The sequence below is a fragment of the Melospiza melodia genome, chromosome 2 (assembly GCF_035770615.1).
Source record: "Melospiza melodia melodia isolate bMelMel2 chromosome 2, bMelMel2.pri, whole genome shotgun sequence".
Taxonomy (NCBI): domain Eukaryota; kingdom Metazoa; phylum Chordata; class Aves; order Passeriformes; family Passerellidae; genus Melospiza; species Melospiza melodia.
In genome coordinates, this window is record NC_086195.1 from 20,174,824 (window position 1) to 20,188,798 (window position 13,975).

The 13,975-nt window shown below is 39.9% G+C and overlaps 1 protein-coding gene across 6 annotated transcripts in view; it reads left to right on the forward strand.

Moving 5' to 3' along the window:
- Nucleotides 1-13,975, forward strand: part of ARHGAP6 (Rho GTPase activating protein 6) — a 310,769-nt gene that overhangs the window by 263,134 nt on the left and 33,660 nt on the right. For all 6 annotated transcript variants that reach the window (XM_063147746.1, XM_063147752.1, XM_063147755.1 and 3 more), the window contains exon 3: nucleotides 6,211-6,282. In XM_063147746.1, the coding sequence (XP_063003816.1) occupies nucleotides 6,211-6,282 (72 nt within the window). The remainder of the gene's footprint in view (nucleotides 1-6,210; nucleotides 6,283-13,975) is intronic.

Sequence of the window (13,975 nt, forward strand, 5' to 3'; positions counted from 1 at the left end):
ACAAGTGGACTTTGTAATTTGTCTGTGTTTCACTTTAATGATTAGTAGTGCCTTAGCCCAGAGGCACTGAAGGCTAGATCTGATAAAATGCACTTGCCACAGGTTACCAAAGAGTCTGCTGGGATGTAGAAGATGTGAATTAAAATCATGCTTTTGTCTGCTGGCTGTGGGTTTTCTCAGGTGGTTGTACTGTATGCACTGTGTGTTGCTGAGAACGTTGCTTCCTGCACAGTTGACTTTCCCCACAGCTCTCCTGGTTTCTCATGGTTGCCCTGAGAATTGTTTGGCCCAGGTGCTGCCCCTGCCCAGCCCTGTCCCCTGTCCAACAGGAGGGATCTCCCTTCTGAAACACTGGCTTTGACTTCAGCTCTGCCTTTTTCATGCTGGTCCTTCTGCCATGAGCACAGTCTTCAGGAACCTCTCAGAGAGGGGAATGCTGAAGCTTGTTTGCTGCATCAGAGGAAAGCTGCCTCTGTTGTGTGTGGTGCCTTTGGTGAGCAGCCTGAACCTGGTGCTGTGGACTGAGGTGAGCATCTATGAGCCAGATGTCACCTAGAAGGCCATGACTGCAGCTGTGGGATATTCTTGAATTATTATGGCTTTTCTTCCATCAGCTGCCAGCTGAGAAGCATAAAGAAATGCTGATTTAAGTCAAAATGAAATAAAGTGTGGAACATAGACAGTAAGGAAAAATGGGACAATAGTCCAAGGCTTCTGAATAAATACAGTAATCTTCATTACTGATGGAGGTCTTGTGTGTGTATGGCTGAGGCGAAGGGTGAGTGTGATAAGAAATATTTGAGGGCTCAGCCTTCGCCTTTTTGTATTGCTTTATGTGCCAGAATCCTGTTTTGCTGGTTGAATTTAATCTTACATTTGTGTTGCAGCTGGCAGTGCTTTGGAAGTTACTGCATTGGGGGCAGGGCATTTCCACAAGTTTTTAAAAATAAATATTTCAAGATGAACATTTATAGTCACAGAAATGGCTAAGTAAAACCATCACCCTCTTCTTCAGCAGAGCAGCCCCAAGTGCATATTCAGAAGTAAATTTGCTTTGTATTGTGACCCAAAGAAGCTACAACCACAAACACTGCAACTGTCAGTGAATGAAGTGCAGTGTTGCCTTTATTGTGCTCTGTCAACAGAACTTAGCAGTGTTTTCTGATTGACACTCTCAATTACTTGCAGTGTTGCACAGGCCACAGAGACTTGACATTGGCACACAGGCTGGCTGGGGGAGGCTGGCACTTGGGAAATGAGTTGCTCTGGATGAGTGAAGTGAACCAGCAAGTGCTCAAGAGAGATCTAATTTTGTGCTTTGTGGTGCCATTGGTAGTAATTTAGTAATTTTCAAGACAGAATTGATTGCAGTCTTAGAAGATATATATTTTTTTTCCTTTAAGAGCTGTTAGATCCCATTGCTAGTAGTTATTAAGAAAAATGACCATGAATAGAATTAGAATTACTATGAAGAAGTAGTTTAGAAATCTCATAACATCAACCTTTTTATCTGTTTGTGTTTTGGTAATTGAGCTATGGGTCTGATAATAATCACTGAGATAGGTCCTCTTTTTACACTGTGTTAAAATAGCCCTTAATTGTGGAACTTGACAAACATTCTTCCCTAAATGGACAAGAAACTTATTTCTCTTAAGCAAAGGAACTTGCCAATAAATGGGAAGTTCTCTTTGTTCTCCAACCCTGTCAGCAGCATATCACCTCTTATGTCAAAAGCCTGCTGAGTTAAATTCGTTTAAAGGATTTGTATGAATTTATTAAGTTTTTGAGTAATAGAAAGTGTCCTTGCATGTAAGTAACATAAAAGGAATATCATTCTTATAGATAATCCACCAGTCCATGCTGGAAAAAAGGAAAGTGCTGAAAAATCCTATTTTTGTTACAGGTTCACTTCAAGCATATTTGAGAGGGTATTTTTCTCATTATCTGAAGCCTAATACTGTAATATTGTCCCAGAAACTATGTACAAAGCTTGGATGCTGTTGTACTATTTTACTGCATCATTTACTAATTAGTAAAAGCATATTGGATTAGGGTTTCACAGGATATTAAGTGACATAATCCGAAACTGTTAGGCCAAGACTTTCTGGGTATTAATTTTGCCACTAACTGTATAATTCTGAGCTAATTCCCTATACCTAATTTGTGATTCTTTAGCTTATGCTGAGCAACACTTCTGCCTACCAAATAGACTTGTTCATTTCCAGACATATAAGTTAAATAAAAAAGTTTTGGAAGTAAATAGTAACAGGATTCAGCCTGCACTACTCTCTCTCCTGCAGTCCTAGAAGGTAAGTGGCTAGTAGGTGGTCTTGTGCAAAGCAACAGAACAATAATTTTAAAAAGGTACAAAGTTCTCTTTCTTTCTTTTCATGTTTTGACTGTCAAAGCTGAAGTTTATATATCCTCAGTGTGAAAATGACTTCTTATTACCTAGTTTGTAGAACCATGGTCTCACTTAGAAATCTAAGCCCTCAAATGGTCTGTAGAAAATCTGGGATTTGATAGAATAAAGGCTAAAAAAATTGTGCTAGTGATGACACTGCAGGTGAATTTCAACTTTAACTCATAATATTTAAGCTTTGATAATCTCAGAAGTCAGATTGTTCAATTCTTGTAAAAAGTCTGTAGATCAGTACAAATAGTCTTGTATTCTGTAGGCTGTGTGGTTCACTGGCAGAGTCATAAAGAGATGACCTAATTTTTCAGATAGAAAGGTCTTTTTGGCATTAACTGAACCTGGAAGTGCTCACCACTTTGGAAAAGCAGGTCACATAGCAATTTAATGTGCACTCAGGAGTTTGATTCTAGACTCTTGGTCTTTAAATATTCATTGTGCCAGTCTTAATAAATAGATGCCTAGGGAGTGATGTATGCATTGCAGTGAGAAATGCAGCAAGCATATAAATTAGTAAGCACTGTACAGATGAAGTCCATTTCTGACAAACAAGCTGATCTGCACAGCTGTCTGCACAGGTGTCCTTCAGGAAAAGCAGAATGGGTTAGCAAAGGAAAAAAGCCACAGCCTCCTTCACTGCGACAGTTGTCATTTGAGTGCTTCTCTAGTCTTGCTGATGTTCTTGAGTGGAACCTGTTGAAGGAGCAGTGTATTGTTGATCTACAGAAAGAAGACATAAATTGAGAATTTATTGACACAAAAGGCTGGATAACAGCCCAGCAGCTTTTATCACTATGTGGTTTGGACTTTTCCAAAGTGGAAATAAAAAATAGCAATCCATCCATACCTAATAGCTCTTCAGACTGATACTGTGCTATTTTGCAGAAGTATTTGCTAATTAATTAAAAACCATGTAGTAGGTTTTAAGAGTAGGTAGTGATGCTTTGCTTGTTTCTTAATAATGTTTGATATTAATGATATTTTCAAAGCCACACTGCAGCTAATAAATACTAAGCATTATTATTGTGAATGGAATTCATTTAATATGTAAAACTGCTGAGGTTGCATAAGTCTTCAAACACATTATGAATATTTCAGCAATGTTCGTGCCTGATGTGCCCTGTGTTAACATAATTTGAAAACATATTTATATGTACAGCATATGGACTGTAATTTATCATGTCTTTTGCTGGGGAGGATGAAAACTTGAACTGACTTTAGACCTCTTTAGATCTTCTGAGCTTTAGCTTTTGCTGAGAATTTTCTCAGCTTTATTTTCATATGCAACTCTTTTTCTCTTGCTGTGGGGTGAATGTAAATGTAAATGATCATAGCAAAACACTGCATTTTACATCAAATTTTTATTCTTTCTCTCATTTTTTTTGTCTCAGTATATCAATAAATGAGTTTTTGGAGAATATGACTCCAAAGAAATATAAATCATCTTTTAAAAAGAGTCTGTGAAGCAGTAATTTGAGTTTATAACATGGAAAATAATTTGAAAATAATTTTATAGATATAAAGCCAGAACACAATGGTAGCAGAGAACCTTATAAAAACAAGCTGTACTGTCAGGTGCATGTAAGCAGGCCACCAACTATTCACATTGCCAAGAGGTGAAAGAATTTCTCTAAAAAACTCAACCTTAACAACAGGAAATGTCACAGGGTGTGAAAAGTCTGGGCTTTTCATCAATCAGAGTATGACTTTGAATTATAGCCTTGTCATGTGGCTAAGAAAAAAGGAGAAAATCTAATCATAGACCATATCAGGAAATGAATTGCCACCATTATACTGCTGAACTCTCATTTCAGAGAGATGAATTCTCACCAGAGCAGGTGTGGGAAAGGGAGAGTTAATATAACCAACACTTGGCAATTGTACCTTGAGACAGGAACCAAATACCAGAGTTGTGGGTGCTGGGAGCCCTTCCATCCAGGAGGGCTGCTGGTATCCTGGGGTGCATCAGGAAGAGCTTTGCCAGCAGATCAGGGGAGGTGATCCTGCCCATCTTCTCACCCTCAGTGAGGCACGTCCAGAGTGCTGTGTCCACTTGTGGGCTCCTCAGCACAAGAGAAACAATCTGCTACTGGCAAGGGTCAAACAAATGCCTACAAAGAGGATGAGGGGTCTGGAGCATCTCTCTTGTGAGGAGAGGCTGAGGGACCTGGGCCTGTTTAGGATTGAGAGGACTGAGAGGAGATCTCATCAGTCCATATAAACATTTCAAAGATGGGTGCCAAGAGGATGGTGCCAGATTTTTTGCCATGGTGCCCAGCAGCAGGACAAAGAGCAATGGCCATAAATTAAAACACAATGCACCACCTGGACAAATTCCTGTCACCTGCTCCAGGTGATCCTGCTCTGGGGCAATGGTTGGACTAGATTATCTCCTAGGAAGGGGGCTAGAGGTGTCCCTTCCAACCCTAACCATTCTGTGATTCTGTGGTGTCCTGGAAATAACTGCAGAGTACAAGTGGAGTTAGTTCAACCACCATTACAAAAAGTAAAAAGAAGAAATGTTACTTTTAAAATTAAAGGATATTAATTGGCTATAAAAAAAGTCAGATTTTTTGAGCAGTCTATCAGGTAATATTCTGGACTTGGTTTTCAGAAGGATTTGAGGGAAAGGTATGGAGAAGTAGCTTGTGTTCTCTCATGACTCCTTATTGCAAAGATGAGAGTTTGTTAACAGAGATCTGCTTCACTCCTTTGTGGTATGTTCCTTGCTGTAAAAGACTTAAGACTTATTTAAGACACCTGCTTACACAACTAGAAAAATGTGTTGAGACACATTACTTGGTGACTCTCTTGCTCTAAAAGTGAAATGGATATGGTGTGCTTATTTTTGAGGTTTTACCATGATACAAAACCAGTAAGGGCAAAGGTACATGTTCATTAAAGTTTATCTAGAGCAGTGTCTATGGTAGACACTTTATATTGCTTTAGAATTTAAAAAATTCCAAAGGTACAAGTTAAAGCAGGCCCCTGACTTAATCCCTGGTATTTGTTGAGACCTAATAAATAAAATTCTGTTTTGTTGACTTTTCGTTATGAAAGATGTTGCTGAAGGAAATAATGATAGCCAACTTTTTGATATAATTGTTTCAAGAACCAACCCGCCTCTGATATTGCTTAAAACCATTGGTCCTTAGTACCCAAGTGGAAACTTGGACAATATGTCGATTGTCAGAACAAAACCTTTTCTGAGGCTGTAATCCATCTGAACCAATCTGGACATGCTGTACTCAAGTGCCAGCTCCCAACATGAGTTCAGATCAGATGGGTCATGTGAAGATGGTCGGCTATCACCGAACTGGTATGGCTGGTATGCAGAGCTTTATCCTGGAGGTTAGTAATCCTCCCTTTCCAAATACTACCTTTAGTTCCACCCCTGAATCACAGCCTTGTGACCATGGATGAAGGCTATTCTTTAGGATATAGCTTTTAGGTTTATGGTGCATTGCTATCAAGAGCATCCAGCAAAACACGTCCACTGTTAACTCTTCAGTGACCATGCGTGTGTAAATGTGCCCAGCAGCATGCAGGGGATACATTTGTGTTCCCCAGTACAGCCTCAGTGTTGGGGTGAGCAAAGCCACACTCCTTGGGGCCAGAGGGCTGTGACAGTCCCCAGCTTTTGTGAGATGTGTCTCACACCCTTCCTGATCCCCAGTGCTGTGACCATCTCACTCCATGCTCCTACAGCTTGTGCAGCAGTTTGTTCAGGGTTGCTTCTCTTCACTTACTTCCTTTTCTTGTTTTTTTTTTTTTTTTTTTTTTGCCTCTTACAGATGGACAAAAGAGGAAGAAGTCATTAAGAAAGAAACTGGACTCTTTAGGAAAGGAGAAGAACAGAGACAAAGGTAAAAATGAGTACATATTTGGTGATCAGATCTTAGTTTTGCATATGAGATTTCTTTAGTCTGATAAATACTTTCTCAAGTAGAATGTTGTTGAGCTGATATACTGTCTGAGTATTTATTTTCAGCCCAACAAATATGTTTTATCTTTTCTGTTTGACTTTAGTATAAGTCAGATCTCTTCAAGTGAAAGGTTTTGGTTTTGATTTGGTTTTGTCGGTTTTGTTTGGTTTTTTTTTCCTGAGAAAAGAAAGGAAGACTTAAAGGACTGCATCTTTTCTCCAATTGTCCTTCTACCCACTTTCACCATCCAGTGCAGAATGTGGTCTGTATAATGTGATCCAGTTCTTTACCTGCATTTGTACTCTCAATTTACAAAGCACATAAACCCAGCACTGCCCAAGCAAGTCTGTTGGTATGCTTTTCTTTCTTTAACCTTAGGAAAATAACCATTGTTTAAAATACATAAATGCTTCAGTGCTACTGATCAGTTGGATTTTAATAAACCCCACGTGACGTGGATTTACAGATATGGTTGCACTCTTTTGTTTAGACACTAATCAGCTTTATGGGCTGGGCCCTAATCCAAGGCCTGAAGTTGACCTGTAATTCAGAGCCATTTGAACCAAGTCTGAATACTGAGATGCTGGAAAGTGTCTGTGAAATTGCATGTAGGAAATTGTGCATCTAATTTTGTGTTCATTTCTGGAAAAATGGCTATAAAACTCAGTATTGATATCCCAGTTTCACAAACATGCACTCAAATCCAGGAATTTTTGACAGAAGAAGTGACCTGGTTACTCTGCTGTCCTCACTTTAAGTCTAGTTTAGCAGAAGAATGGAACTTCAAAATTCCACGGTAAAAATTAACATCCCTATTTCCAAGTTAGTTTACATAGTCATCAAGAAGAAAATATTATTCTTTTCATTTTTATTTGTTTGATGAGTTAAAATACATTATTATTATTATTTTCTTGATTTAAAATTGATCCTGGAAAATATTGTATTAATCTTTCTAAAATGGAATGTGCCCTGACACATTGCTTTGATGCATCCAGTGGCTTCCTGTATTATTATATTGCAAGTACCAAACTTTTAATTCATTACAAGAATTACTTGATATAGGAGTGAAGCCACATGCAGGAGGAGTCATTAAGCAAGAGATTTAATTATTTTGTAGCCACCTTTGGGGGAAAATCTTTTTTGCATTGTCCTATTAATTCACTACATTTGGTTACATGGTAATTAGTCATTGCTAGGGTTTTTTTCTGTAGTTGTTCATACAGATAAGAGTGCAAAGCAACATAATTCTGTGCAAAACCTGCTCTGCTCTTCAGTATGTTTGCCAGAGATTGAGCTTCATAGGGCCTGTGGGGTGCTCTTCTGCATCAGAAAAGGCTAACCACATCCTGCATTTTAAAATGTTTTGTCTCTCACAAATTTTTGGTCTGCTGAGAGCTTTCATCTTTCCTTCCTTAGGCATACGATGACTTTGGTAGTCTCTGTTGAAAGTTTATTTTTAGAAGTTTGAGAGTTAAAATACATTTTGGCTTTTTTTTTTCCGTCACATTTTTTCATTACTGTAGCAGATTTTAACCACGATAAAGTGCTTTGATATTTCACCAAAGCCAGAATTTTGCTGTGTCACCCAGACTTGGTAGATCCTTGCAGTTGCACTTTCAGAGCTCCACCAATGCTCTTTGGTGCAGTGCCTTGAGAAGTGAAAGTGTCCTTTTGGTGATGGATACAAATCCTTAACCCAGAGTTGGTCTTTATTCCACTAAATTCTCTGTTGCCAAAGATCTTTCAAACATTTTATTTTCTTATATTGCCTTGCATTCTATTTTATTTCCTTACAGCCATGGTTTATTTCAGCTGACCTTTATTTCTGATAATTATACAGCTGCACCAGTTGAGCACTTCAATATAATATTATTTTCTGCTATTGCACTTTTGTTGAGGAATTTTCTTTTGTCTCTACCTTGCATGGTAACATTTATATGCAGTTATACTTCATTCAGTTAGTAGCTTTGGGGATATACTTGATTTTTATTCTGAAGAGTTTTCTGAGAGCACTTTGCCTTTTAGGGCTTGCTAGTTGCCACTAAAGATCAGCACTTTGTATTTATTCATCATTGTTTAAATTTATCTACTTCCTGGTTTTCAGCCTTGCTCATACTGTCTGGTTACTTATACTAAGCATTTTTAGAAATCACTATGCTGATTCTCCTAATTTTAATTCCTTTTTTCTTATTATTATTATTTGAAATTCAGATGTTTCAAACATACTGCTTTTATCCTTTTTTAATCCCATCTGCTTTTATCCTTTTTCTCACATCTCTCATTGTCTTATTCTGAGTTACAGAGATGCTTTACATGCACTGTCCACTTATAAAGTATTATAGGAACTTTTATAAAATATAAATTCCTTCTGAGAGGAAAATACCCCAGCACTTTTCAAACAGTAGAATCTGTGTTTCTCTCCTTCCTTTAGGAAAAACTTGGGTTGGTCAGTAAGAGTCCAGGAAATTGGAAGGAGTCACATTCTGAACAGGTTGTGTTAGCAGAGTGAAAAGAAAGGCATATCTACTCTTACTAATTGCCAACAGCAAGTGTTAGGCAAAAATAGCCCAAATAGCAGCATATGGCATCTTATTTGTCAGGTTTTCTGGCCATGGTTGATCCTCGTGTACTTTTCTCTGCCATTCTGAGTTATTAAAGATCATCTGCCACTCAGGTACTTGTTTAGCAGACTATGAATGCATCACAGCAGAGGGAATGAACAACCAGGAGTGCTGGTTTGTGCCAGGAGGGCATCAGCCTGGCACAGTGCTTGAAGGGTGGCTGTTTTCCTGTGGGAAGCAGCAGCACCAGCATCTCCTCCAGCCTCAGGAGTCAGGGGGGACAGTATTGCCCAGCTTTCAGCTGATGAGTTAGCTCTGAAAGAAAAACGTAAGGCCTTGTGCTGCTGGTCTACATGAGGATGAGCCTGCCATGTTCACGCCAGGATCGTGCCCCACCACCTTCCCTGGACAGTGGCCTCCATGTCACCTGGAGTCAGAGTTAACCTCCCTTGACATGCCTTTCACAGCAGGCTTGTTCTCTAGAGAGGGTATCTTCCATTTCTGGGCAGCTGCTCCAGGACAAACACTCCTAACTGTGAGCATGGGTGTGCTACGCAAAAGGCTGGGAGCACACACCCACCCAGGCAGGTCCCTAGTGCTCATGCCTGAATGGAATGCCTTCCTTGTGTTTCCTTTGGGGGGTTTGTGGTGGGTTTTTCAGTAACTGTCCAGCTGCACTGTTGTGAGAAGGAAACAAGAGCAGGCAGCAGGATGTCGGAGGGGAAGCAGGGAAGCTGCTCACCAGACACTCCGTAGAGAGGAGATGCAGCTGCCTTAGTGCAGACTTCATTTCCATCCCTTCAGCATCACTTTGTAAACACAGATGCAATTGGGAGAGTAATTAATCCCAAACATTTTGCGTTTTCTCTGTCCCAGCCTGGGATCCCCCACATACCTGGACAAGTAATGGCTGAGGGGGCCATGTTGTTGGTCCTGCCCAGAGTGTATGGGCCACCTGAAAATCTCCTTTTGTAAGGACAGACTCCTGAAGGTTAATCCTGACAGCCATGCAGCACCATGTGATCATGTGTGAGGGTTGCAAAGATAGCAGGGATGTGCCTGGCAGAGGAGGCCACAGAGGTGGAAAGAAAGGGCCACCATGCTGGTCACCAGGGATGCACGATGGAGGCCTCACTGCAGCTCTTGCCTGGCAAACCCTCTCCTTCAGCACTGACATGCACTGAACTGCCCCATGCTGTAGGTTTGTGGGGTTACTCTCTCTGGAGAGGTGCCACCTCTCTCTAATGTGTGCCCAAGACTGTTCTTCCCCACCTGCCCCACCAGGCATCTATGCATTAAAGGCATAACCAAAAGTAATGGTACTTATTTTTTCTAGGACTGTTTGGAGATTTAATAATTTGTATTTTAGGACTCAGTCCAATCTATGGAGGGTTTACTGTCAAAATTCACATTTTATTTAGATAATCAGTCAACCTGTCTGTTAAGTGAGAGTTTCAGCAACTTGTCAGGCTTCTGAAGGCCAATAAAGACACCACAGTAGAATTTAATGCACTTTAAATGAGTTTTGCATATCTTTGTCCTTTTTTATATCTGTCAACATCTCGTTAAAAGTGGAGAAATTGTAAAAGGAATGTTTTTTTCAATTGTTATTATATCTCTGAGTAATTCACCAAAGCAGGATATAGCAAAACTTGCTGGATGTAAACAGACTAAACAGGAGAGCAGCACTCCACCCAGACATTTAAGCAATATTTTCAGCTTCCATCGTTCAAGTGTTTTTGCTTTACCCGGCCTCCTTGTTATTAATGGCCATCATGACCCTCAATCCTACTGCCTACAGATGTCTCCAAACATTGCTTTTGGCTGCTAACAAACAGTACTCAGGCTGAAGGAGCAGTAACATGTCTGTGCTGCTTGGAATAAGACATTCTCAGGATGCTGTCTGCTGGCAGCTGGATATTGTTCCCTTATGAATTCAGTGCTAATCTTTAAGGCAGCAGAAGCAGGGTTTTTTGCCATCCCTTGCCAGTGATAGGGGTGTCAGTGAAAGCAGACCTACTTCTAGAGTACACACAGGCATTCCTGAGAGAGATGCCTCCCAGAAATTACTCGCCCTAGAAGATTTTATCAGTAAGCCAAGTTTGTTTTGCCTTGGTTCCAGAAAACCCTACAGGTTAACAAAGAGACCTGCTCACAATTTATAACCACTTGTTATGTGATTGCTTGAGTAACTGAGAATCATCCCTTTTGTTGATGTTTCTGCATGGGATGTAAATACTTAACAGGTTTATCTCTGGGGCCTTAGCAGAGCTGCTGTGTATGCAGGACTTCACGAGAAAAGGCCTTCCTGGTAACTCTGTGGCATATGCAAATCCAGCAGATGTTCAATTTTTCTTTAGTTCAAAATTCTTGAAAATGTCGTTTGTGTTTACTTCCTATTCATGCTCAGTAAATGAATATATTAATGTTTGCATTTGTTCTCAGTAATTCAGCCTATCGTGGTGTCTGTGTGCCTAAGGAGGGAGCTGAATAAATGAAATCTCTTTTTTATTGTAGTTTATCAGAAATTGTTTTTTTTTTTAAAGTCTTTCCACCAACTTACCATGCCTCTATAAAAAAAACTTTGAATATGTTTCTCATGCTCTCTAGGCATAAAAGAAGGTTTTTAAATCAATATTGTCATATTTTATACTGAAGTCAAGTAAAGTACCAAATAGTCTCTTTAATTTTTTGTAAAAAAACCCCAGACCTACTCCCACAAAAAAGCGTATGTAATTGGGAGGGTCATATATTACTCCTTGAAGATCAGTGAGCTGTGAGTAGCTGAAGAAGAGATTTTTCAGCCACAGAACTGGTGCTGAAAATATTGTCTTCTCTTGAATCTCCTGGAGTCAGTGCATGTTTTGAAGAACCTTCAGATGGAAGGAGTTTCAGAGTTTCCATTATGGACTGAGGTTTCTCTTTTCCGTGTTTTCTGCTTCCATCACTGTCTCTGCAGATCTGAAATAATTGATTTCAGTTAGCAGAAATCTAACAGAAATCTAGCAGAAACAGAGTTACCCTGTCTGCTAGCTGGGGAGATTGACTTAAAGACCCCATTTAAATATCCCTTTAAAAGCTATTCCTGTCATTTAAATAGATATGGTACAAGCACCTTAGTAAATCCTGGTCACAGATTTTAGCAACCCAAAACCAACATTTATGATGTACTTAAGAAAAAACTCCAAATGCTAAGGACCCTAACCACAGTTACTTCTCACTTTATTAGTATTGAAAGACTCATTAGAATTTAGAATATAGATCTCACTGGCTCCTAATAGACTCTTATGTTCTGTGGAATGGAAAGCAGTTTTCACCAGCTGAAACTTCAGAGAGTCTTTTAAACTATGTTTGGACAGGTGACATGAGGTCAGGTAAGCTATAACCATGTGGGTCAACATCCTGAATATTATCATTTGATTAGCAAAAAGGAGGATTTGGGATCACTGAAACTCCTATTTGATCTGGCTAGGAATTTTTCTGTGATATGCTGCTTTTTATTAGAAAATGATGATTTACCGCCAAAGAAAGATTTCTTAGGAACATATCAGTTTCAATCAAAATTTTTTAAAGAATCTTGTTTCAGCTGCGAGCTTGACTTTCTGGTAAGAGAAATTATGCACTTCTCCAAAATAGTAAATTTCCTCCTTTGCCAGTAAACACTGAAAACTGGAGTGTATTAAAAGTGGTGCTGGCTAGGGATACAAGTCTGTTTCCAAGCTGATTGCCCAATCTGCCAGGTTGTTTCACATTTTTACATGATGCTTTTTGCAAAATGTCTTTTTAAGCTGCCCAGTCTCCTCACTGAATAAGTGATCAATTTTTTGTTGAATTTACAGAGAATAACTAACTTAGTAGCTTTGGCACTCAGTATGTATACAGCAGACCAAGGCTTGAGCCAGTGCTTTAAGGTACATTTCTTCATGCAAATGAAACCTCTCTGACAGAGGGGATCCCCAGCATGCATCTGTAAAAAGACAGTTGGTCCTTTTACCTTTCTTGTGAGACTGGAGCTTTAAACCCACACATCTTGTGATTTGAGTTACAGCCCTTTCTGTCCCATCCGTGGGTTGCTGATTACTTCACAATTACTTCACATGGTACAGCTTTTCTTTAGTAATGAATCTGAAATGACAGAAGGGCTAACATTCACTCTAATTACCTGTCCAACAAGGAAGCTGTTGGGACTGAATGCTTCTGAAGAGTGGTGGGTAGAACATGCTCCCTGCCACCACAGCCACACATACATTTTGGTGGGAATTGAGGCTGCAGGCAGTCTGCAGTGGGGGCAACTGATTCTCTAATTTCAACAAATGAGCAAAACTTTACTGGGTTTGCCAACTCTTTAATGTAATTACCACTGCCAGCCAGCCCCACTGCCATCTGTATTTAATCTGAAATTCAGCCAGTTGGTTTTCATCCAGTTCCACCTCTCTGCCAGACACTGAGAAATCGAGGAAGTGGTTCTGTGTCCTCTGAGAAGGTCTACATCAGAGCAGTCTGGAGTAGCGGCTCATTGTCCTTTCTCTGGGCTACGTTGAGCAAGCACAATTAAAAACCTGGAATCCCACACCTGAGAGTTTCCAGGGAGGGGCAATGCCTACCTCGAAATGCCAGCCTTCACATACGGAAGTCAGGAGAGGGTCATTTTAATGAAACTTGTTTAATGAAGCAGTGCTGAGAGCTCATCTCCTGCTGATCTCGCCCCAGTTGATGTAGCATCAATGGCACCAGCCTGCTGTTGGGCATCACATGAGCTAAATAAATACTGCTGTCCTCTCCCAGTCTGAATCATAGGCAGCTCTGAGCCAAACCAGAGGAATATACTGTGTTGGCTTTTCTCAGGAAATGTTGTAGAAGGACAAATAAAAAGGGATGCTGGGAGTATAAGAAAGCACCCGGTTAGACAGCCAGAGGGGACACGTGTTGCACATGTGCGTTTCAAATTTGTCATCTTAAATGTTCATTAGGAAGATAATTCAGGACAGTCAAAAAAAATTAATACTGTCATAATTTTGTAGACACCCTCTGCTGAGTACAGGAGGGAGAAGTCTAACTGAACTCTAACTGAA